Genomic DNA, 19,626 nt, shown 5'->3' on the forward strand with positions numbered 1-19,626 from the left:
ACAACAACCAATGACTTAGAACATAAAAATTAAGAAAGAGGTCACTTTGGCAAAATGGCAGACTAGGCAGATGTACTACATGGACCCTGTACAATAAAGACACAAACAATAAGATAAAACACACAGATGAAATTGTGGCACCTTGCACTTCAGAAGAGAGGTTACAGAGGTGGATGGAGTGCTTACTGGGAGGAGAGTTCTAGCAGCTCCACCAAGCTTTGGCAGCGGATGGAGACCTGGCAGAGCAGATTTGCATGGGCTACAGGGAAGGTGTGATTTCTTTGTACTCAAGCTGCCCTGGTGACCAGAGGCGTGGTCAGCTCCATCCTCATCTTCCACCCAGACCCTGTACTCTGGGAGTTCTGAGCCTTATGTCTGGGAGCCATGTCAGTGTGAGGTAGAGGCCAGAAGTACAATTTTGACGTGCTGCTTTGGTGCCAGGATTAGATGGGCTTGACTCCAGACCTACAAAACCCACAGACTAACATTTAACCAGTCACCCTATCCTCAGCTTCTCTGTGGTCCTAACAGACACTGAAACCAGTGTCATCTAGGACCCCCACAAACTACTCCACATTGAGTGCTGTGAACATAGATAACACCAAGGTCAACAGGAACTCTCTCTGGATCCAGGAACTTTGCTGTCACATTCCTTTCACAACCACCTCATGAACTCCTTGGATTTGCAGGAGCCCCAGAGATTTCTCTACTGCACTATTTGTTTTTTACAAATACAACCTCACAATGCCCCAGAGACAGCAGACAATTTTAGCCTACATGAAGAAACGAGAGAATGGCTCAAACAAATGACCAAGATACAAAGCCAGAAGATGTTTCTGAGAAAGAAAAGGTAATAGAACTAACTGAAAAGGAATTCAAAAGAATAATAGTTAGGTACCTTCAAAAGATTGATAGAAAGATCCAGGAAAGCAAGGAAAAAACAGTAAAAACTTTAAAAGAATTCATGGGAACACTACAAAAACAAATAGACAAAACAAATGCAAATTTCAAAACAATACAAAATCTACAATTAGCAATCCAGAAGATTCATATTAAGATCTCAGAAATGGACAATCCATTGAAAGGGCAAAGGAGTAGTGTGAAACAATGGAAGCCCAAATTAGGGAGTTTGAAGATAAATCTCTCTATTCTAGTATGCTAGAAGAACAGTCAGAAGAAAGCCTAAGAGTAATGTGAAACACCATACAAAAGAACAACTTAACAGATAATCAGAATTCCAGCATGGAGAAAATTGTCAAAGAGTCGTTGGAAGAAAACGTCTCTAACATCATGAAAGATGAGAAGATAAGCATACAAGAAGCAGAACAAACCACAAACAGGATAGATATCAAAAGAAAATCACCAAGACATATCATAATCAAACTTCTAAAAGGCAAAGACAAAGATTCCTGAGAGCAACTTAAGAAAAACGAAGTTCCCTACAAAGAAGAACCAGTAAGATGAAGCTTTGGTTGGTTTCTCAGCAGAAACCATGCTGGCAGGAAGGCAATGGAATGATATCTATGAAACTCTGAAAGAAAAAAATGGCCAACCAAAAATCATATACCCAGCAAAGCTATCTCTCAACTACAATGGTGAAATTTGGACATTTCCTGATGAACAGAGATTAAAGAAATTTATAATGACCAGACCAACTTTACCAAAAAAATGCTACAGGGTATTCTTTGGACTGAGAACCTACAATAGTAGACGACAATCTGAGATTACCATACATGACACCACCAAAAACATTTAAAGTAAAACAAACAAGACTGAAGAAAGGGAGCCAGAGATATCAGTGTACAGTGAAGTCAGCCACAAAGCAAAAAGGAGAAATAGTGTAGATAGATTTTAAGCTAAAAGATTGTTTTAAGCAGGGAAAAATAAGAAATTACAGGGTAGCCTCAAACAAAGATAACATACCTTCACCTCAAAATAAAGGAAAACCAGAAAGATTTAGTATACACTAACAACAGAAATGAAAATGACAAGAAAATCCACAAACAAAATGAACTCAGCATAGAAAATTATGTGGAAAAAAGATTCCAATAGCAACTAAAAAAAAACCCACAGAAAAATGACAACAATCAACTCATACGATTGATAATTACCCTGAATGTGGGTGTTCTAAGTGTACCAGTCAAGAGACATAATGAGCAGAATGGGTAAGAAAACTGATTCCTTCAATATGCTGTCTACCAGAGACATTTAAAAAGATGGAGACCGCCTAAATGCCTATCAACTGAAGAGGGGTTAAACAAATTGGTACATATATACACACAATGGAATACTGTCTTGACAAATAAGGATGAATCTGTGAAACACCTCACAACCTGGAAGACATTAATTGCCATTGAGTCCCCTCTGACTCATAGCAACACTTTATAGGGTTTCCAAGGAGTGGCTGATGAGCTTCAACTGCCGACCTTGCAGTTCAAACTGACCTTGCAGTCCAGCACCTTAACCCACAGAGCCACACCAGGACTCTAGAGGACATTATGGTGACTGAAATTAGTCAACCACAAAAGAACAAACATTGTGTGAGACGAATGTTGTAAATAGTTACAAAAAGGTTTTCTTGATAAAGGAAACAATCCCTGATGGTTAGGGGAGAGAGGGAAGATTATTCATGGACTGGTTAAAATGGGTGGGAGGGTGGACAGCATACAAGAGGGAGGTTAACAGAGGAAAGATGGAGGTAGCTGAGATGGGAAGGATGAATAAAGAGGTAAATGCTGTTAACTGTTGGTACATAGAGGGGATTGTAGCAATGTAATGAAACATTTGTTGAATGTGGAACTAATGATATGCTTTATGAACCTTCACTGAATTCTTAATAAAAAGTTTAAAAAAGAAAAGAATGTAGATCACCCCAAACCCCAGCAGGCATTCCTGTCACATTCTAGCTTTCAGACAAGCATATCCAGTGCATCCTTCCTTCCCTGGTTAAGTGTACACAGCTCTCCGATGTTACTGATATGTCCAGCACCCCCTCTGAAGTTCTCGTGGTGGGTGCTTTTGCTGATGACTTTAACCATGTCCCCACAGGTCAGCAGGCGGATTCTGAGCAAGCCCCAGGATGCACTGGAAGGTGTCGTCCTCAGCGTAAGTGGTTTTCCTTGCTTCTCAGCAAGCTCAGGGACAAAACCTCTAGAGCTGTGTCTGCACACCCCTTGTTCACCCCATGCAGAAGTCTGGGGTGTTTCTGTAGGACTCCTGGGACTAGATCCACTACCTGAACCTTCTCCTCACTTGGCCCCATAACAGAATTCATGCCCACCTCATCCTCTGGGAGACCCAACCTGGCTGACAACGGTGTCTCCCAGAGGATCCATTCTGCCTCCACAGCCCAAGCTGGAGGAGCGTGTGCGAGACATTGCAATAGCCACGAGGAACACAAAGAAAAATGGGAGTTTGTACAGGAACATTCTGATGTACGGGCCCCCAGGCACCGGGAAGACGCTGTTTGCCAAGGTGAGGTGCACTTCAAGACAGGGCTTGTCTCCCTGCTTGCTGCAGTCTCAAGCTCTGCCTGGGTCTAGGGTGGCGGTAATGTTGCTAACTGGATGCAGAGAGGGTGGGAGACTATTGATGCAGCTCCAGGGTGAGGCTGGGATGGGGGTCCTTTGAGGAGGTGGTGGAAGGGACGCCATCTCACCCCATATCCCCTCATTATCCAGAAGCTGGCCCTGCACTCAGGCATGGACTACGCTGTCATGACCGGCGGTGATGTGGCACCCATGGGTCGCGAGGGCGTGACTGCCATGCACAAGGTCTTCGACTGGGCCAGCACCAGCCGGCGAGGGTAAGCTGCTGCTGCTGTGGACCCCACTGCTTAAAGACAAAACAGGTTGAGAGGTCCCCTCAACACACTTTCAAGTGCCCCATGGCTGGCATCCACTCTGCTACCCTAGGGAGGCATGTCTAGCTGCTCCACTGGGGAATCTTGTGGTCTTTGTGACTGTACAGGGCCTGGACATGGGTGGGTGTCATCTGTGGGCCCCCTGAGGAGATGTCACCCAAGTGGATGATGTCTTAGGAGATTTTTGGTGCTTAAGACACTCAGCTGTTAAGGATGAGACGGGTGCCAGTCTGGGTGAATTTGGTATCAGAAATGAGGTGAGATGGTGCAGGTGTTCTGGGGACACTGTGCAGACAGCTGGGGCTGACTCAGCTTTGTGTGCATGTGTGTGTGTGTTTCAATGTGTGCATGTATTGAAGCCATTATGATTCGCTTCCTGAAATCACTGACCTGCATCCCACAGGTTAGAATGTCCTACAATCCCTGAGAGCCCTGGGTATATTCCAGAGTGGCCCTGCCTGTGGTCCTGGCTGCTGCCTCACACATCTCCTGAGTCTTTGACTTTAGGGAGACCTCCTCCTTGTAGGAATCCCCCCCACCATACAACACTGACTTCTCAGGACATCTGGCTGATCCAACGAACCCTTCTCACATGCTAGGGGAAGATATTTTGTTTAATACTCTGTTCAGAATGTGCACAGCACACCAGACAGCGTCAACTGAACAGTTTTTCCATGGACAGTTCAGTGGCACTGATTGCATTTTTAAGCTGTGATGTCACTCTCAGCCTCTGTCCCGTGAGTCGTTCCTCCGCCCACTGTTCCCTGAGCTTCCTGTCTGATCTTTTGAGCAGCTGTTATTTGAGTTCTGTATAGATAGAACTTGTAAGTGTACAATGCTCACAGCAAATGTCTTATTGTTGTTAAGTGTTACTGAGTCGGTTCCGACTTGTAGCGAGCCTGTAAAGGGTTTCTGAGGAGCAGCTGGTGGGTTTGAACTGCTGACTTTGTGGTTTGCAGTCCAGTGCTGATCCTACAGTGCCACACCGGGAGTCTATCCTGTACTGGTGGTGGTGGTGTGCTGTGGAGTCGGTACCGACCTACAGCGACCCTGCATTGGGTTTCTGAGGCTGTAAATCTTTATGGGAATAGAAAACTACTGACTTTGAGGTTAGCAGCCCGATTCATAACCACTACGCTACCAGAGCTCCTTCCATCCTTTCCTACTTAGTCTAAATTACTATTTAGTTTTAAGAAGACTTCAGGATCATTTAGTTTAAGATTGAAAAATTATCTCTGAGCATTAGTTCTGGGGGCTCACTCAGCTGCCAGTTTCATCATTTCTTTTTTTGTTTTTGTTTTTAAGATATAACTTGTTCGTTTAAGTCTGCACAAAATGATGCACCGGCATCACCAGACCTTCCCATCTCACTTCACAGGGGAAGAGAAAGAATCAAAGTCAATTCTGACGCCAGCCGTCCTTCCTCCAGCGCATCTAGTACGTTAGTTGTTGTAGTAGCCATGCTCACAATGATGGCATTTATTAGGGAAGTACCAGGCTCAGGCCGCCACTCCTCCGTCAGTTTGCTGTACTGTGGCAGCTTGTGTGTGGCTGTGATGCTGGAAGCTATGTCACAGATAGTTTGAATCCCAGCAGGGTCACCCATGGTGGAGAGATTTCAGCTGAGCTTCCAGACTAAGACAGACTAGGAAGAAGGAGTGACGAACTACTTCCGAATATTTACTCACGGAAAACCTTATGAATAGCAGTAAAACATTGTACACTGTAAGCACCAGAATATTGTCAGATCTAGTGTCAGAAGATGAACTCCTCAGGTTGTGGAAGGCACTCAAAATATGACTGGGGAAGAGTTGCCTCCTCAAAGTAGAGTTGACCATGATGCACAAATGAGTAAAGCCTTTGGTACTTTCGTTTGCTGAGAGGCACAACTCAAAATGAAGAAAAACAGCTGTAAACGTCCATTAATAATCAGAATTTGGAATGTACGAAATATGAATTTAGGAGAATTGGAAATTATCAGAAATGAAATGGAATGCATAAATATCAATATCCTATATATTAGTGAGCTGAAATGTACTGGTATTGGATTGTTACATGGTTTACTATGCTGGGAATGACAAATTGAAGGGGAATGGCGTCATATTCGTCATCAAAAAGAACATATCAAGATCTGTCTTAAAGTGCAACACTGTTTGTGATAGGATAATATTCATACGCCTACAAGGAAGACCAATTAATACCACTATTATTGAAATTTACATACCAATTTACTAAATTACTAAAGCCAGTGATGATGAAATTGAAGAATCCTATCAACTTCTTCAGTCAAAAATTGATCAAAGATGTATTGATAATTACTGGCGATTGAAATGCAAAGGTTGGAAATGAAGGATCAGTAATCTGGAGATCTCATGATAGAATTTTACAAGACCAATGACTTGTTCATTGCAAATACCTTTCTTAAACAACATAAAAGATGACTACACACAGGGACCTCACCAGATGGAATACACAGAAATCAAATTGACTACATCTGTGGAAAGAGGCAGTAGAAAAGCACCATATCATCAGCCAAAATAAGGCCAGGAACAGACTGCAACAGGAACAGACCATCAACTGTTCATAATGCATGTTCAGGCCAAAGCTGAAGAAAATGAAAACAAGTCCACGAGAGCCGAAATATGACTTTGAACATATCCCACCTGAATTCAGAGATCATCTGAAGAATAGATTTGATTAAAAACCGAAAGAGTTGTGGAGTTACATAAAGAATATCATACAGGAAGAAAGCAGTCGTTAAGAAGATAAGAAAGAAGGACGAAACCTAAAAGCATATCAGTAGAGATTCTGAAATGTCCTCTCCAGCGTAGAGATGCTAAAGCATTTGGGAGAAATGAGGAGGTAATAGAACTGAACAGAAAGTTTCCAAGGTCAGCTCGAGAAGACAAATATTATGAATTGTGTAAAGACCTGGAATTAGAAAACCAAAAGGGAAGAATGCATTCAGCATTTCTCAAGCTGAAAGAACTGAAGAAAAATGTCAAGCCTTGACTTGAAATATTGAAGGATTCCATGGGCAAAATATTTAATGATACAGAAAGCATCAAAAGAAGATGGAAGGAATGCACAGTTCCAAACAGAAATGGTGTATGTTCAGCCGTTTGAAGATGTAGTATATGATCAAGAGCCAGTGATACTGAGGGAGGAATTCTAAAGTGCATTGAAGGCATTGGCAAAGAACAAGGCACTTTATGTTGGTGGAATACAAATTGAAATCTTTGAACAAACTGTTGTGGCACTGTAGATGCTCACTCATCTACGTCAAGAAATTTGGAGGACAAGCTACCTGGCCAACTGACTAGAAGAGATCCATATTCTTACCCATTCCAAAGAGAGGTGACCCAACAGAATGTGAAAATCATCAAACAATTATCATTAATACTGCATGCGAGTAAAATTTTGCTAAAGATAATTTAAAAACAGCTGCAACATTTGATTGTGCTCAGGAGGAAGCTGTACATAGGCCAAGAGGCAGTTGTTTGAACAGAACAAGGGAACACTGAATGCTTTAAAATTAGGAAAGGTGTGCACCAGAGTTGTATTCTTTCACCATACTTATGCAATATGTATGCTGAGCAAATAATCCGAGAAGCTGGATTATATGAAGAAAAACGTGGCATCAGGATTGGAGGAAGACTCAGTAACAACCTATGATATGCAGATGATTACAACCTTGCTTGCTGACAGCCAAGAGGACTTAAAATACTTGTTGATGAAAATCAAAGACCACAGTCTTCGGTATGAATTGCATCTCAGTGTAAAGAAAACAATATCCATGTAATCGGAGAAAAGACTGAAGTTGTCAAGGACTTCGTTCTTTTTGGATCAACTATCAACACTCGTGGAAGCAGCAGTAGAGAAATCAAAGGACATATTGCGTTAGGCAAATCTGCTGCACAAGACCTCTTTAAAGTGTTGAAGAGCAAAGATGTCAGTTTGAGGACTAACGTGCTCCTGATCCAAGTGATGGTATTTTCAGTAACCTTAAATGCATGTAAAAGTTGTATGGGGAATAAGGAAGACTGTCGAAGAATTAATACATTTGAGTTATGGACTGCCAAAGAACACACTGATTTGTGTTAGAGGAAGTACAGACAGATAGGAAGCCAGGATATCTATACTTCTTCTCTTAAACTTCAGACATTTTATCAGGAGGGACCAGTCCCTGGAGAAGGATATCATATTTGGTAAAATGAAGGGTCAGAGAGAAGAGGAAGACCCTCCAACGAGATGAATTGGCACACTGGTAGCTGCAATGGGCTCAGGCTTAGCAACGATTGTGAGGTTGATGGGGCACCGGGCAGTGTTTCATTCTGTTGTGTCACTATGAATCAGTGCCGACTCATGGCACCTAACAACAACCAGGTTCAGTAACAAGATTAGGGTGTGCTAAAAGAGAATGGACCATGTTCTGGTCACTTTGTCATGCCAGCCTGACGCCAAGACCGTAGCGTCCATCTTTCCGGTGGGCAGTGTGTCACGTGGCCTCTGAAAGCCGTTCAAGCTTCCCTCCCAGCCTGCCAACATCCCTAGTGGGCAGAGCCTCTGCATTCCTCCCTGGGGACTATTCTACCTGGGTTCTGGCCATCGCTCCCTTCTCACTGGTGCCCTTCTCTGTCAGCCTCCTGCTCTTTGTGGACGAGGCAGATGCCTTCCTCAGGAAGCGGGCAACCGTAAGTATCTTGGCCTCTGGCTGGCTGGAGGGGCGGCTGGGCAGCAGGGGGCAGTCAGGAGGATTGTAAATGGTCTGTTGGCCCCACTGGAGCTGGGCCCCCCAGCAGCACCCATTGTTTTGTATCAAGTTACTTCCAGCCCCTAGAGCCCCTGTATCGGGTTCCAAGAAGCGGCTGGTAAACTTGAACTGCTGACCTGCATTCCCCTCAGCACGACAGCAAGACTCCGGCAGCACCCATTGGTTATGCACAGGCCGCCGTTGCTGCACTGTAAATTCAGTTTGGAAGACAGATGTGCTACTGAGGGATTTTTAGCATCTGCCTAAAGTTAGACTTAGCCTTCCAATTTTAGACTCATGAAAATGCTGGGTGATTTGCTCACCATTGCTTTGCTTTGCTGAAGAGGCAGAGCCTGTGGCCTTCCTGTTTGGTCCCCCTTTGGTGATCCCGCTCCACCACTAATGTGGGATGTCCTTAATGATCTTGGACTTTCTCTCGGCAGGAGAAGATCAGCGAGGACTTGAGGGCCACTCTGAATGCGTTCCTCCATAGGACTGGTCAACACAGCAGCAAGTGAGACGAGGCCAGCCCCCACTTCCGTGAGATGACAGCATCAGGGCAGGGGGACTGTGGGCTTTTGTTAGGCAGCATGCTAGTATCTGAAACACACTGGGCCCGGGGCCCCCACACTCCGTCTTCCAGCTCCTGGCCCTCTTTTCATGCCCCCAGAGTTGCTGTAACACTGGGAGGGTTCCCACCAGCAGCTGCTTCTCTGCTCATCCACAGGTTCATGTTAGTCCTGGCCAGCAATCAGCCGGAGCAGTTTGACTGGGCCATCAATGACCGCATAGATGAGATGGTGAACTTTGCCCTGCCACAGCTTGAGGAGCGGGAGCGCCTGGTGAGGCTGTACTTCGACAAACACATCCTCAAGCCGGCCACAGAGGGGAAGCAGTGAGTGTGCTCCACCTACCTCTGGCCTCAACCCCCACCCCTTAGTAGCGGGTGTCTGTCACTCCCCTTCCCGATCTCCTGTCCCCATACCTGCTCCTCACCTAAATTCAACAGCCCAGCACGTGTCTCCTAGATATTTTGTACAAATATTTTGAACGCTTTCTATTATGGGAAGTGCTTTGACAATCTTGGGGGATTTCACCAACAGGTAAGACCTCATGTGTGAGGCCAGCCGCTGGGTATCCCTAGGGTTCGTGGGGCCCCAGGTCAGCTATGGAAAGTAATGGTTTGGCCATTGCCCTCTTGAGTTGGTGGTGTGGGCCAGCTGCAGCCTGCACACCCCACAGCCTAAGTTGCAGTGTGATCTGCCACATGGCCTTTTAGAGGCATGACAAGGCCATAGCCCTGTCCTTGCCACCCCTGGGTACAGCCAGGGCCCTCCCACGTTCCACTGCTTCCCCAACACAGACCCGTAGACGGTGAGGGGCGTAAGCATGCCAGATGGAGGGAGTAGGGCAGCGGTCTGGGGAACTAGTGCTATGCAGCCAGGTACCCCTGCTTTCCAAGCGGTCCCCATGGCCCACGCTGTATCTGGAACACCCCAGATCAGCACTCATTCTATTTCTGAGGGCCCCTTGGGGTGGAAGCCTCAGTTGCGCAGAGCAAGCAGGTCTTGCATGCCCTGTCCCAGATCCTGCCGGCTGCCTTTCTGTCAGTGTGTCGCTTCATAAATGCAAGCTCCTTCTGATCTCCCGGGCTCTGCCCTCTGACTCTTGCCCTGCTTCTCTCCTGCACCCTCACCTGGGCCTTCTCTTCCACTTCCTCAGCTCCCAAGAGCACCTGGCGCTGACCACCCCTCTCTCTACACCCAGAAACTCCCATCCAGCAGCGACATGCTACAGTTGAAGCTCCGTCTTCTGAGCTCTTCCTCCCTGGCCTCCAGTAGCTCTAGTCTCAGTGCTCAGGAAGGAATACTGCATGCATGTTCAGTAAGGAATAGTGAATTAGTTCAGCTCAGAACCATTAACTCTCCTTTGTTCTGTTCCCTGCTTGTTATATAGCATCTGGGTGCAGACATGGGGCTAGGGCCGGTATCCAGGCATTGGCATACCCAGCACTGAGGAACCCTTGTTCTGTGGGGACAGGCGGTGGTGTTGGCCCCTTTCTCAGAGCTTACCCTGGGGACATCACCTGTCACATTCTTGTCTGGTCCCCACAGGTAGGAGAGAGGTGTTTGATGGGCCAGAGCAGAGGGCATTGACTATGGACACCCGTGTTGAGCCTGGGCTGCTGGGAACTCCAACTCTGAGAGGCATACCATCCTGGCCTGGAGCGCCCCCTGCCTACCCAGGCTTTGGGAAAACTCTGCATTCTCAGATTGCCCGCAGCAACCTAACTTTTCTCCCCAGGCGTCTGAAGCTGGCCCAGTTTGACTATGGCAAGAAGTGCTCAGAGATCGCCCAACTGACAGAGGGCATGTCTGGCCGGGAAATTGCCCAACTGGCCGTGGCCTGGCAGGTGAGTTGGGCCAGTGGGTTTGGTGAGGGGTGTGCCGCTGGCCCAACATCAATGTGATCTGCCACGTGGCTTTTTAGAGGCATGACAATGCCATAGCCCTGTCCTTGCCACCCCTGGGTACAGCCAGGGCCCTCCCATGTTCTACTGCTTCCACAATACAGACTCGTTAGACAGTGAGGGGCGTGAGCATGCCAGATGGAGGGAGTAGGGCAGCGGTCTGGGGACACGGGGCCCGAGGGCGGCCTGTACTGTCCAGAGCTGGGTGTGCGTCTCCTTGGGACTCACACAGACACACCTGACTGCCCCTCCCCGACAGACACCTGGTGAGGCTGTTCACATTCCACCTACAAGGGTGGGAAAGAGAGGTCTTAAGACCCAAATGTATCAAATGGGGAAGCAAATGACTCTCAAACCACAGTCCTGGGGGACTCAACACAGCTGGGGTGAGGAAGCCTCAGCCCTGATCCATGGGAGCCTCACTGTGAGCGGGTCCAAACATATGTCCCGGAGCAGGCCTGGGTAACCAGAGGCCACCGCTGTCCTGGCTTCTTGGTTATGTGAGCCCTTCTGGTATGCAGCCTTTGGGGAGTCTACCCTGTTGACTCAGTGGGGTCAGTCAGGGGATTCTGAATGTCTCACTTCAGGCACGCTGGACAAGAGCGGCATCTTTTCCCCCAACACCCTGTCTTTCCAACTGACACGTCTCAGCAGCAGCTCCCCGGGCTGCCCTGGGCAGAGAGCTGGTGCCCCTAAGGAGAGGTATATGGACTGTCAGAGAGAGAGACCATTATCACGCCTTGTGGGGTCATATGACCGACCTGCCACGTAGCATGCTTCAAGGTGTCTATGTTAGGGCATGGACACTGGATGTGAGTCTCTATAACCTAAGTACACAGTCAACTGCTGTGTGAGTTTAGTCAGGGTGAGCTGGAGCAAACAGCCCGCAAATCTCAACTCCATCCTTCCTGGGACCTAGCTGAGGGAGATTCTTTGGCTTTGCACACCTGACAGCCAGTGACGTTCCTGTGTGTGCCCAGCAGGTAGAGCCAGAGGTACTTGGGGACAGTACTGGGGAAACGAGCAAATGGAGGGAGGTTCCTGTTTAGACCCTGAGACATGTGGGGCAGCAAGTGTGGGGTCTTTGAGTCCAGGCTGCTTTCCCAGGGGCTCAAGCCTCTGGCAGAAGATTGGAATCCTTGTGAGGAATGTCACAGGCTGGGATGTCCCCATACCCCAGGAAGATGATAAACGAAGCATCAGAGATGAGGAACCAAAGAAAGGGACCGGTTTCCTTAGCCGTTTCTGAAGGCACACTGGCCCCTGCTGTTTTTTTCACTGTTTTCCCTGTGTCCGGCCTCAGGGGCACAGAACTGGGTCAGCGTGCTTGCTTCAGCTCTTCCCAGTAACCACCCTCCTTCCTGGGCTGGGTCCTCTGTTAGTCCTTGAAGCTACCTTGGTGGCATTATAAGGACCCTAGCAGTCTAGTGAGACCCCCACATTGGTTTATGGGGTTACCGCTGCTAGTTCCAGCCCTTAACCTGCTCCAGAGCGACTGGTTTGTGGACCTGCCATTTTTTAAACAAACTTGATTTTCAAGTGGTTTGGGGTTCACAGGAAAATTACAAAGAAAATGCAGGGGTTGTGCTTACTTCCACCCTCTACCCAGGGCCCCTCTTCGATCCTTGTCTGTCCATGACCCTAACATCAAAGGCAGTTGGGTGATGATGTGCATTTGGGTCTGTGGCGTTTCCCTTGTGATCAGCCTGGGAGGAGGATGACAGGACACTGGATGCAGGGCAGTGGGGACAGGGCCACCTTCCTGCACATTGCCTCTGGGACCGGGACCTCCACCCATCTCCTGGGGACCTCTGGTCAGCAGTCTGGCTGTCCCTAGACTAGCTCCTCCTGAAGCATCTTCTCTTCGGCTGGGCCCCATCCTTGGGGAAGGCCCTATGGCACGTCTGACTTGTCTAGCCATGTGCATGTGTGTGTGCGTGTGCGTGCCACCTGTACCAACCCTGCTGGTACCTGGGACATGCACTGAGGCCATAGCCAGGAGGCTCCTCAAGGCCTTTGCTGCTCATTTTAGAAAGTTCTTGAAGCACAGAGAGCCCCTGGGGCCCTGGAAGGAGGGAACTAAGAAGGCTGCCCATCTGCCCCTCCCATAGCTGACCCACTGAAGTCAGTGGGTTCCAGAAGGCATTCCTAACCACACTCTGTGGCGGTGGGGGTGATAGAGTAGGGCTGCCTGAGACCCTCAGCCGATGTCAGCCCCCGCTTCCCACAGGCCATGGCATATGCATCGGAAGACGGGGTGCTGACAGAGGCCATGGTGGACGCACGTGTCAAGGATGCCATCCAGCAGCACCAGCAGAAGATGGAGTGGCTTCGGACAGAGCACCCTACAGATGGCACGCCCCGACTCTCCTGAGGCCCCAGCAGGCAAACGCCATGTGCCATCCCATAGCAGGAGGAGCTCCGAGCTCGGGTCACAGGCTGGGAGGGAGGGGAGGCTGCTCCCACTGGCCATTTTAACCTTCTTTGGTCAGGCTGGGCCTGTATGAAAGGCCTCTGGGCTCAGGACCAACCACTGGTGTTGTGTCTGGGAGCCCCAGAGCAGGATGCCAGACAAGCTTCCCAGCATCCTTGGCCTCTGAGCCAGCCCTCACCAGCACCACTCACCCTCATCCTCACCCACCACCTGTAGTGGTCATAGGGGGGATCTGCCAGGATACCAAGGCTGCCCCCTATGGAAACGAGGGGACTGGTTTGAGCTGGCCGATGTGGCACAGTTCCTATGGGTTCAGACCTGAGGGCTGCATTTGGGCCCCAGTCCAGCGGCCCAGCCCATGCAGCAGTGAGGAAGGCTCTGTGCTAGGGAGCCCCGTGGCTCACTTGGGGCTGGTTCTGCTTTAGTAGGCTGGGAGCAGCTGGGACCCAGAAGCTCTCAGCCACTAGATGGGGCAGTGGAACCCACCCTCCTGTGATTGGAGTTTGGGGGAGTCTCTAGAATCTAATAAAAATTCTGAACCAAGGCCTCAGTTTTTGCATCTGACTGACATGAGGAAGAGGTGGGAAGGTGACCAGAGATCCCCACCTCCACAGGGTTAGAGCTGAAAGAAGAGGCAGAGGCTGGAGCTTTCTGGATAATTTACTGACTGGCCGGGATGGACATCACAGTGAGGTGCCCCCCCCCCCCGGGCACTGGGCAGGGAGGCTGCTCCTGCATTAGGTGGACTCGGGCCTTATTGCTGCTGGGCTGGGAGTGGCCCAGCCCAAGTCCCCCGGCTCCCACACTTGAGGACACACACATGCCCCATGCACATGCTCCCGTGTGCAGACTACATGAGCACCGGGCACACTGGACCCACCATTGCAGGGGGCCCCCCTCTAGGAGCCCACTCCCAGTTGGTAGTCAGCTGGGTCAGCCTTGCTCCCCTGTGTCAGACTGGCTCTGAGCTCACAGACAGTAGACCCGGGTGGACAGACAGACTGACACAATGCACAGGAAACACAGACACAGGCCGGTTTTATGTAACATGATCCCAGACCAGGTGCAGACAGGACCCTGGGCAAGTGGCCCTAACCATTAGCCCAGGTGACCAGCTGGGCTCCCCCCGCCCTCCCATTTGGGACCCACCCCCCTATCCCCCAGCACCTTTGGGGCAGTCGCATGACCTTGCGTGCCCCCTGGTCTGCTCTTGTGTCTGCCCAGCTGGGAGGCTGGGGTCCTGCCCCCTGGCCCAGCAGCCTCCCCCACCGGCCCCCACCCTAAACCCCCTTTATAAAAAGAAAAGGAGTCAGCACCTTCTGCTGGAGACGCCCAGCCGCCCAGGTTTGGCTGCCTGATCCAGCCACCTTAGCCCCAGGCTTCTGTCCAGTCCTGCTGGGCCACAATGCCGCAAAGGTCCTTGTTACATCTGTACAGTGGCCAGCGGCTGGGTGCGCCCCAGTGAGTCCTGTTGGTGGCTCAGAGGTGCCGTGGGCTGGGGTGACCATTGTGGTAGAGTTTCTGCTTCACGTGTACCATGTTTCCCGCAGCCTCCTCGAAAGGCCTGTGTGGCCGCCGGCCCAGCTCCCGCAGGCTGCAGAACTTGGGCAGCCAGGTCCATGAGCCATCTGTGGGGACAGGGCATAGTCAGGCGGGGACCAGGCTGGTGTGGTGGCCAAGCAGAGATAGGGTAGGTGCTCGAGAATTGCTGGACATGGGTGTGAGACTTGGGGCTGGGAAGGGATAGGGCGTGGGTGGCACATGTGGGCTCTAAATTGGGATGGGGTAGTCACTGAACAGGTGACCTGGGGGATCAGAGATAAGGGGAGTGGTGAAGTGGGAGGGAAGGCTAGACATGGGCTGGGTGGCATGTCCAGGCCTGGGCAGGGGCTGAGGTAGTACAGATAGGGCATCCCTGGCACTCACCGTAGCGCCGGCCAGCCCTCCAGGCGCGCACGGCGCAGTGCAGGACACCATCCACCCACACGAGGAACCAACTGATGCAGAAGCCCAACAGCAGCCCCAGCATAAGGTCGATCTCCTGCTTGGTCACATTGTCTGTCACAAAGTAGTTCTCCGCGGCGTCCACCACCGACTGGTCCCCATCGTACGGAATCACGTAGTGCACGTGGTGCCTGGGGGCGGCAGGTGGGCTGGCACCTCTCCCGCCCCCCGCCAGCTCCCGAGAGGCCATGTCTGCTGCGGGTGGGCATAGTCCACCTTGGCCTGCCTTGCACTGTGTCCCAGGGCCCTGCCATGCCCAAGTCTAGTCTTGGTAGGCAACTGGGCCCCGGGTAAGGCAGCCAACTGAGAGGGCAGGCCCTGGCTAGACCACTCAGCCGTGGGCCCTGGTCTCCCTTCTGGAAGAGAGGAGGGTGACACTCACCCGGGGGGACCCAACTAGCCCCGCTTCTGCCTGCTCTCTTTCGCCTAGGGTCAATCTTGGCCTTGGCTGACTGGGCCCTGGGCAAGTCTAATGGCCACCTGTCTATCCACAGTACCCCAGAAGCCCCTAGTGCCCCGAGCCTGATCTGTTCTGGGCTAAGTCCTGGTCAGATGCTACATCCTCCATGAAGCCCTCTGGCCACTCCAGCCCACTAGATAATTCTCACCCAAGGCTGCCCAATGGACCTTCACATTCTCTGTACTCTTGGCCCAGACATCTTGACCTCTGGTTCGCTTTCTTTCAATGACCTCTCCTCTGGCCACTCCTCCTGACCAAGGGGTTTTCTTGCCTCTCTGTGTCCCTTACCCACCCATGGCCCCATCTACCGAGGAGCCCACCCCCACGTCCACCTCAGCCCGAGCTTCACTGCTGTCTCCATGTGGGGGTTCACAGGCAACTCAAATTCACACCTAAAAATAGCTCCTCCCTCTCAAGCTTGATTCTCTGAATCTTTGCTCAGTAAATGGCAGTTCCACGCCAACCTCAAGAAAGACCCTCCTACGGTGCTTGATGCTGCATCCCTCTTTATCCCTCAAAGCTGCCTCTTTCACTGATGTTCTTGCACCCTGCAGTGACCACACAGGTGCTCCCTCCTAGTGAAGTGAGCCTCAGGACCAAGGCATGCGGGATCTAGAGAGCCCTGAGGAGCAGACCAGACCTGTGGCCTGCTCTTGCGGAGGCCCTGGGTGGCTAACCACTCAGCATGTCTGAGAGGGTGGTGGTCTGCACAAATCCCACCAGCAGGTTAATAGACAGTCATCAAAAATTGATGGGAAACTACTGCCCATGTGCAGGTTGTGGGATCTGCCTGGCTCTGCAGCACCGAGTCCTTGGAGAGCAGACAGCCAGCAGCCAAGTGTCACTGCATTTCCTGCCTCCCAGCTTTCTCTGCCCAGACCCTTGAAAGGCCTTTCTTGAGGCCACTGCATCCTGCCCAACATGTGCCTGGGCAATTTGAAAATCGAGGCACCGGGAAAGTCAGAACCCCCGCCCCCACAACCTGTAAGGAGAGCGAGGCCACCCACCACATATCAGGACTTCCAGGGAGTCACAAGTCACCTGTGCCTCTACTGCAGGCCAGCACCTGCAGCTCACCCCCATCTCCACCCTCCAAGGGCTCAGATGGAAGCCAGATGATTCAGCTTTGGCAGAGTTCTTCCCTCACATGTATGTTGGTCATGAACATACGTGTGATCTGCCTGTGCCACACATGCTGTAACTGTCTCTACCAGATGTCAGACATCATGTTGTATACACACTTGCCACATGCACAGGGCATCCATGCACTGTGCACATCAGCTGCAGACCTGAGCATGGTGCATGCCGAATGTGGGCCATTGTCCCCTCGCAGCCCTGGGCACATGCATGTGTCCACACACGCAGATACTGCCTATTCACACATGGACTTTGAAGCACTGATTTACCCATGTGTCCTTGTGTAAACTTCTATATACAGGCACATACAAACATACAAGCACACACATGTACACACTCACTTTATACACAGTGTGTACACACAAAGATGGAGTCCATTGTGGCCCTGTGTGTGCAAGGCTTCTCCACGGAATCCTGTGGGCAAAACTGGACCATGCACACACATCCACTGCACCCATGAGACTGGGTATTGGCATGGCCCAGGCAAACACTTTCCTGTATATTGTTATATACATGCACTTCGCATACACGTATATGTTATCAATATACAATAGTACTTTGAACACGAAACTGACATGGTCTATATGTAGAAATGTTTACAAAGCATATACATGTACACACACGCGCATAGAAACCGAACTCCAGTTTGTCACATGGTGTGGCTTTTCAAGGTCTCTGTGAGCACAGATCCTAATCTGCACACGCGCACACCCCAGGCCTGTGTTTGCATCCTGCATTAGACACCTGTTGTACATGAACCCATGTGTACGGAGTACTACAGTGGTATATAAACACACCCCATAAAAATACACCTGTCTGCATGGACAGGCCTTGTGGGACGTGCGCCAGCATGTGTTCGAAGACAGAGACTCGCTCACTCATCACGTCACAAAGGAGACTGTACACACGTCAGGAGGCATGTTGCGTGTGCTGGAGAGCTCTGGGGAGCATTTTGGGATCTCCCTGATTTACATCCTACCCCAGTTGTGGCTCCAAGAAATTAAGGAGCTGACACCTCGCTGGTCCTTTACTGCTGGACAAGCCGTGTGAAATGTGTGCCCCACAGGACCTCAGACTCTGGGAGAGTGTCGCTACCCAATCATTTCCTCTTGGGGTTTTGGGTCTCCTCAGTCCCCATGCCCAGTACATCCTCTGCACCTGCTCTCAGGTCTGTGTCTTGTGCCGACACACATGTCCCCCATGAGTGTGGAGCACGCTGAGCAGGCATGCACGATCCTGGTCCCCTCTGCCCAGCTCTTGCGCACACCGGCTTGCACCCCCACCCCCACCGGCTGTGTGACCTTGGGTGGGTCTCTGTCCTTGTTCCCATGTGTCAGTAGGAGCACAAGGGTCACCGTGTTTAAGTGTGAGTGTGCATCCTGCGTGCGCGTGCGCTGTGTGGACGCACATGTATATGCACAGACGGTACACACATGCGCGTCTGGTGAGAAGATGTTTATTTCGTACACTGACGTACAAACATGCATGGCCAAGAGAACCCGTCACCACAGAGCACAGGATAACCCTCCCCACTTTCCAGTGACCTTGAGTAAGCCCCATCCCTGCCTCAGTTTCCTCCTTTGTACAATGAGGGGGGTTCTGGCCTTTCCCACTTTGACCTTCGGCACTTCCCTGCACCTGGGCTCATAGAAGTCAGTGTGCACACAGCACACGGCCAAGGGAGACGCGAGGCGTGCGGGCGGCGTGCATTGCCTGTGCGCAGGCCCTGACCGGACTGGGCCAGGAGGCCGGACCAGTTGGGCCCATTGCCCGCACGGGCGGCCCTTTCTCTAACCGCGCTGGGAGGCTGCTCCGACGGGAGACTTCTGGCTCTGGGCGCCGCTGACTCTGGAGGCCCCTCCCGGAGCCAGCTCGCCCCTCCCCCATCTGCACCTGGGCCCGGGTCCCCGCGACTCCCCGACCCCGCGCGGCCTGGAGGGACTCCCGCACCTGTGCGGTCGCGCGTGTTGTGCCCGCGGACGGGCGCGGACTCACCGGCCGCAGTTGCAGTGGCAGACGCGGTCCTCGCCCCGTAGGTGCGGGAGGATGTAGTTGTGGAATCGGTCCAGCAGCGCGTTCATGTCCATCAAGCACGCGATGGCCTAGAAGAGCCCATGTCGGGTCGGTGCCGAGCGCCGGGCGCCGGGGAGGGGGGCGCCGCGGGGGGAGGCCGGACGGGAGCGCTGGAGGGGGGGAGCAGCGAGAGTGGGAGGAGCGCAGGCGGGGTGGGGTGCAGGCTAAGGGGGGGCGGGGAAAAGAGCAGGCAAGGGGGGTGGAGAAACTGGCGGGGGGCGCAGGACGGCCTGGGGGGCCGGGCGGTGGGGAGGCCGGTAGGCCGGCTGTAAACAAGGCGGGGGATGGGGCGGTGCGAGGGCGGCGGGAGCGCGCGGGGGCCCCTCCGCTCACCATCACGACCGACGCCCCCAGAATCATGAAGATCATGGTGTTCGCGCTCATGGGCATCGGGCGGGGCCGGGCCGGGCCTGAGCGCCGCCCCCCGGCCCCG

General features: G+C 51.4%; 2 protein-coding genes across 2 annotated transcripts in view; one reads left to right on the forward strand and one right to left on the reverse strand.

The window, feature by feature from the left end:
• LOC102822503 (ATPase family AAA domain-containing protein 3-like) overlaps nt 1–13,459 on the forward strand; it is a 30,363-nt gene extending 16,904 nt beyond the window's left edge. The window contains exons 9-16 of the mRNA XM_006871769.1: nt 3,049–3,105; nt 3,349–3,474; nt 3,681–3,805; nt 8,505–8,556; nt 9,059–9,129; nt 9,343–9,510; nt 10,920–11,028; nt 13,316–13,459. Coding sequence (XP_006871831.1) covers nt 3,049–3,105; nt 3,349–3,474; nt 3,681–3,805; nt 8,505–8,556; nt 9,059–9,129; nt 9,343–9,510; nt 10,920–11,028; nt 13,316–13,459 — 852 coding nt within the window. The remainder of the gene's footprint in view (nt 1–3,048; nt 3,106–3,348; nt 3,475–3,680; nt 3,806–8,504; nt 8,557–9,058; nt 9,130–9,342; nt 9,511–10,919; nt 11,029–13,315) is intronic.
• A 1,539-nt stretch (nt 13,460–14,998) lies between these two features.
• TMEM240 (transmembrane protein 240) lies at nt 14,999–19,583 on the reverse strand. The gene is made up of 4 exons (XM_006871713.1): nt 19,527–19,583; nt 19,116–19,222; nt 15,446–15,654; nt 14,999–15,147 (listed from the first exon to the last, which is right to left on the reverse strand). Exons 1-4 carry the CDS (start codon nt 19,581–19,583, stop codon nt 14,999–15,001), a joined length of 522 nt encoding a protein of 173 aa, XP_006871775.1.
• Between the last annotated feature and the right edge of the window lie 43 nt (nt 19,584–19,626).

The sequence above is a fragment of the Chrysochloris asiatica genome, unplaced genomic scaffold (assembly GCF_000296735.1).
Source record: "Chrysochloris asiatica unplaced genomic scaffold, ChrAsi1.0 scaffold00173, whole genome shotgun sequence".
Lineage (NCBI taxonomy): Eukaryota > Metazoa > Chordata > Mammalia > Afrosoricida > Chrysochloridae > Chrysochloris > Chrysochloris asiatica.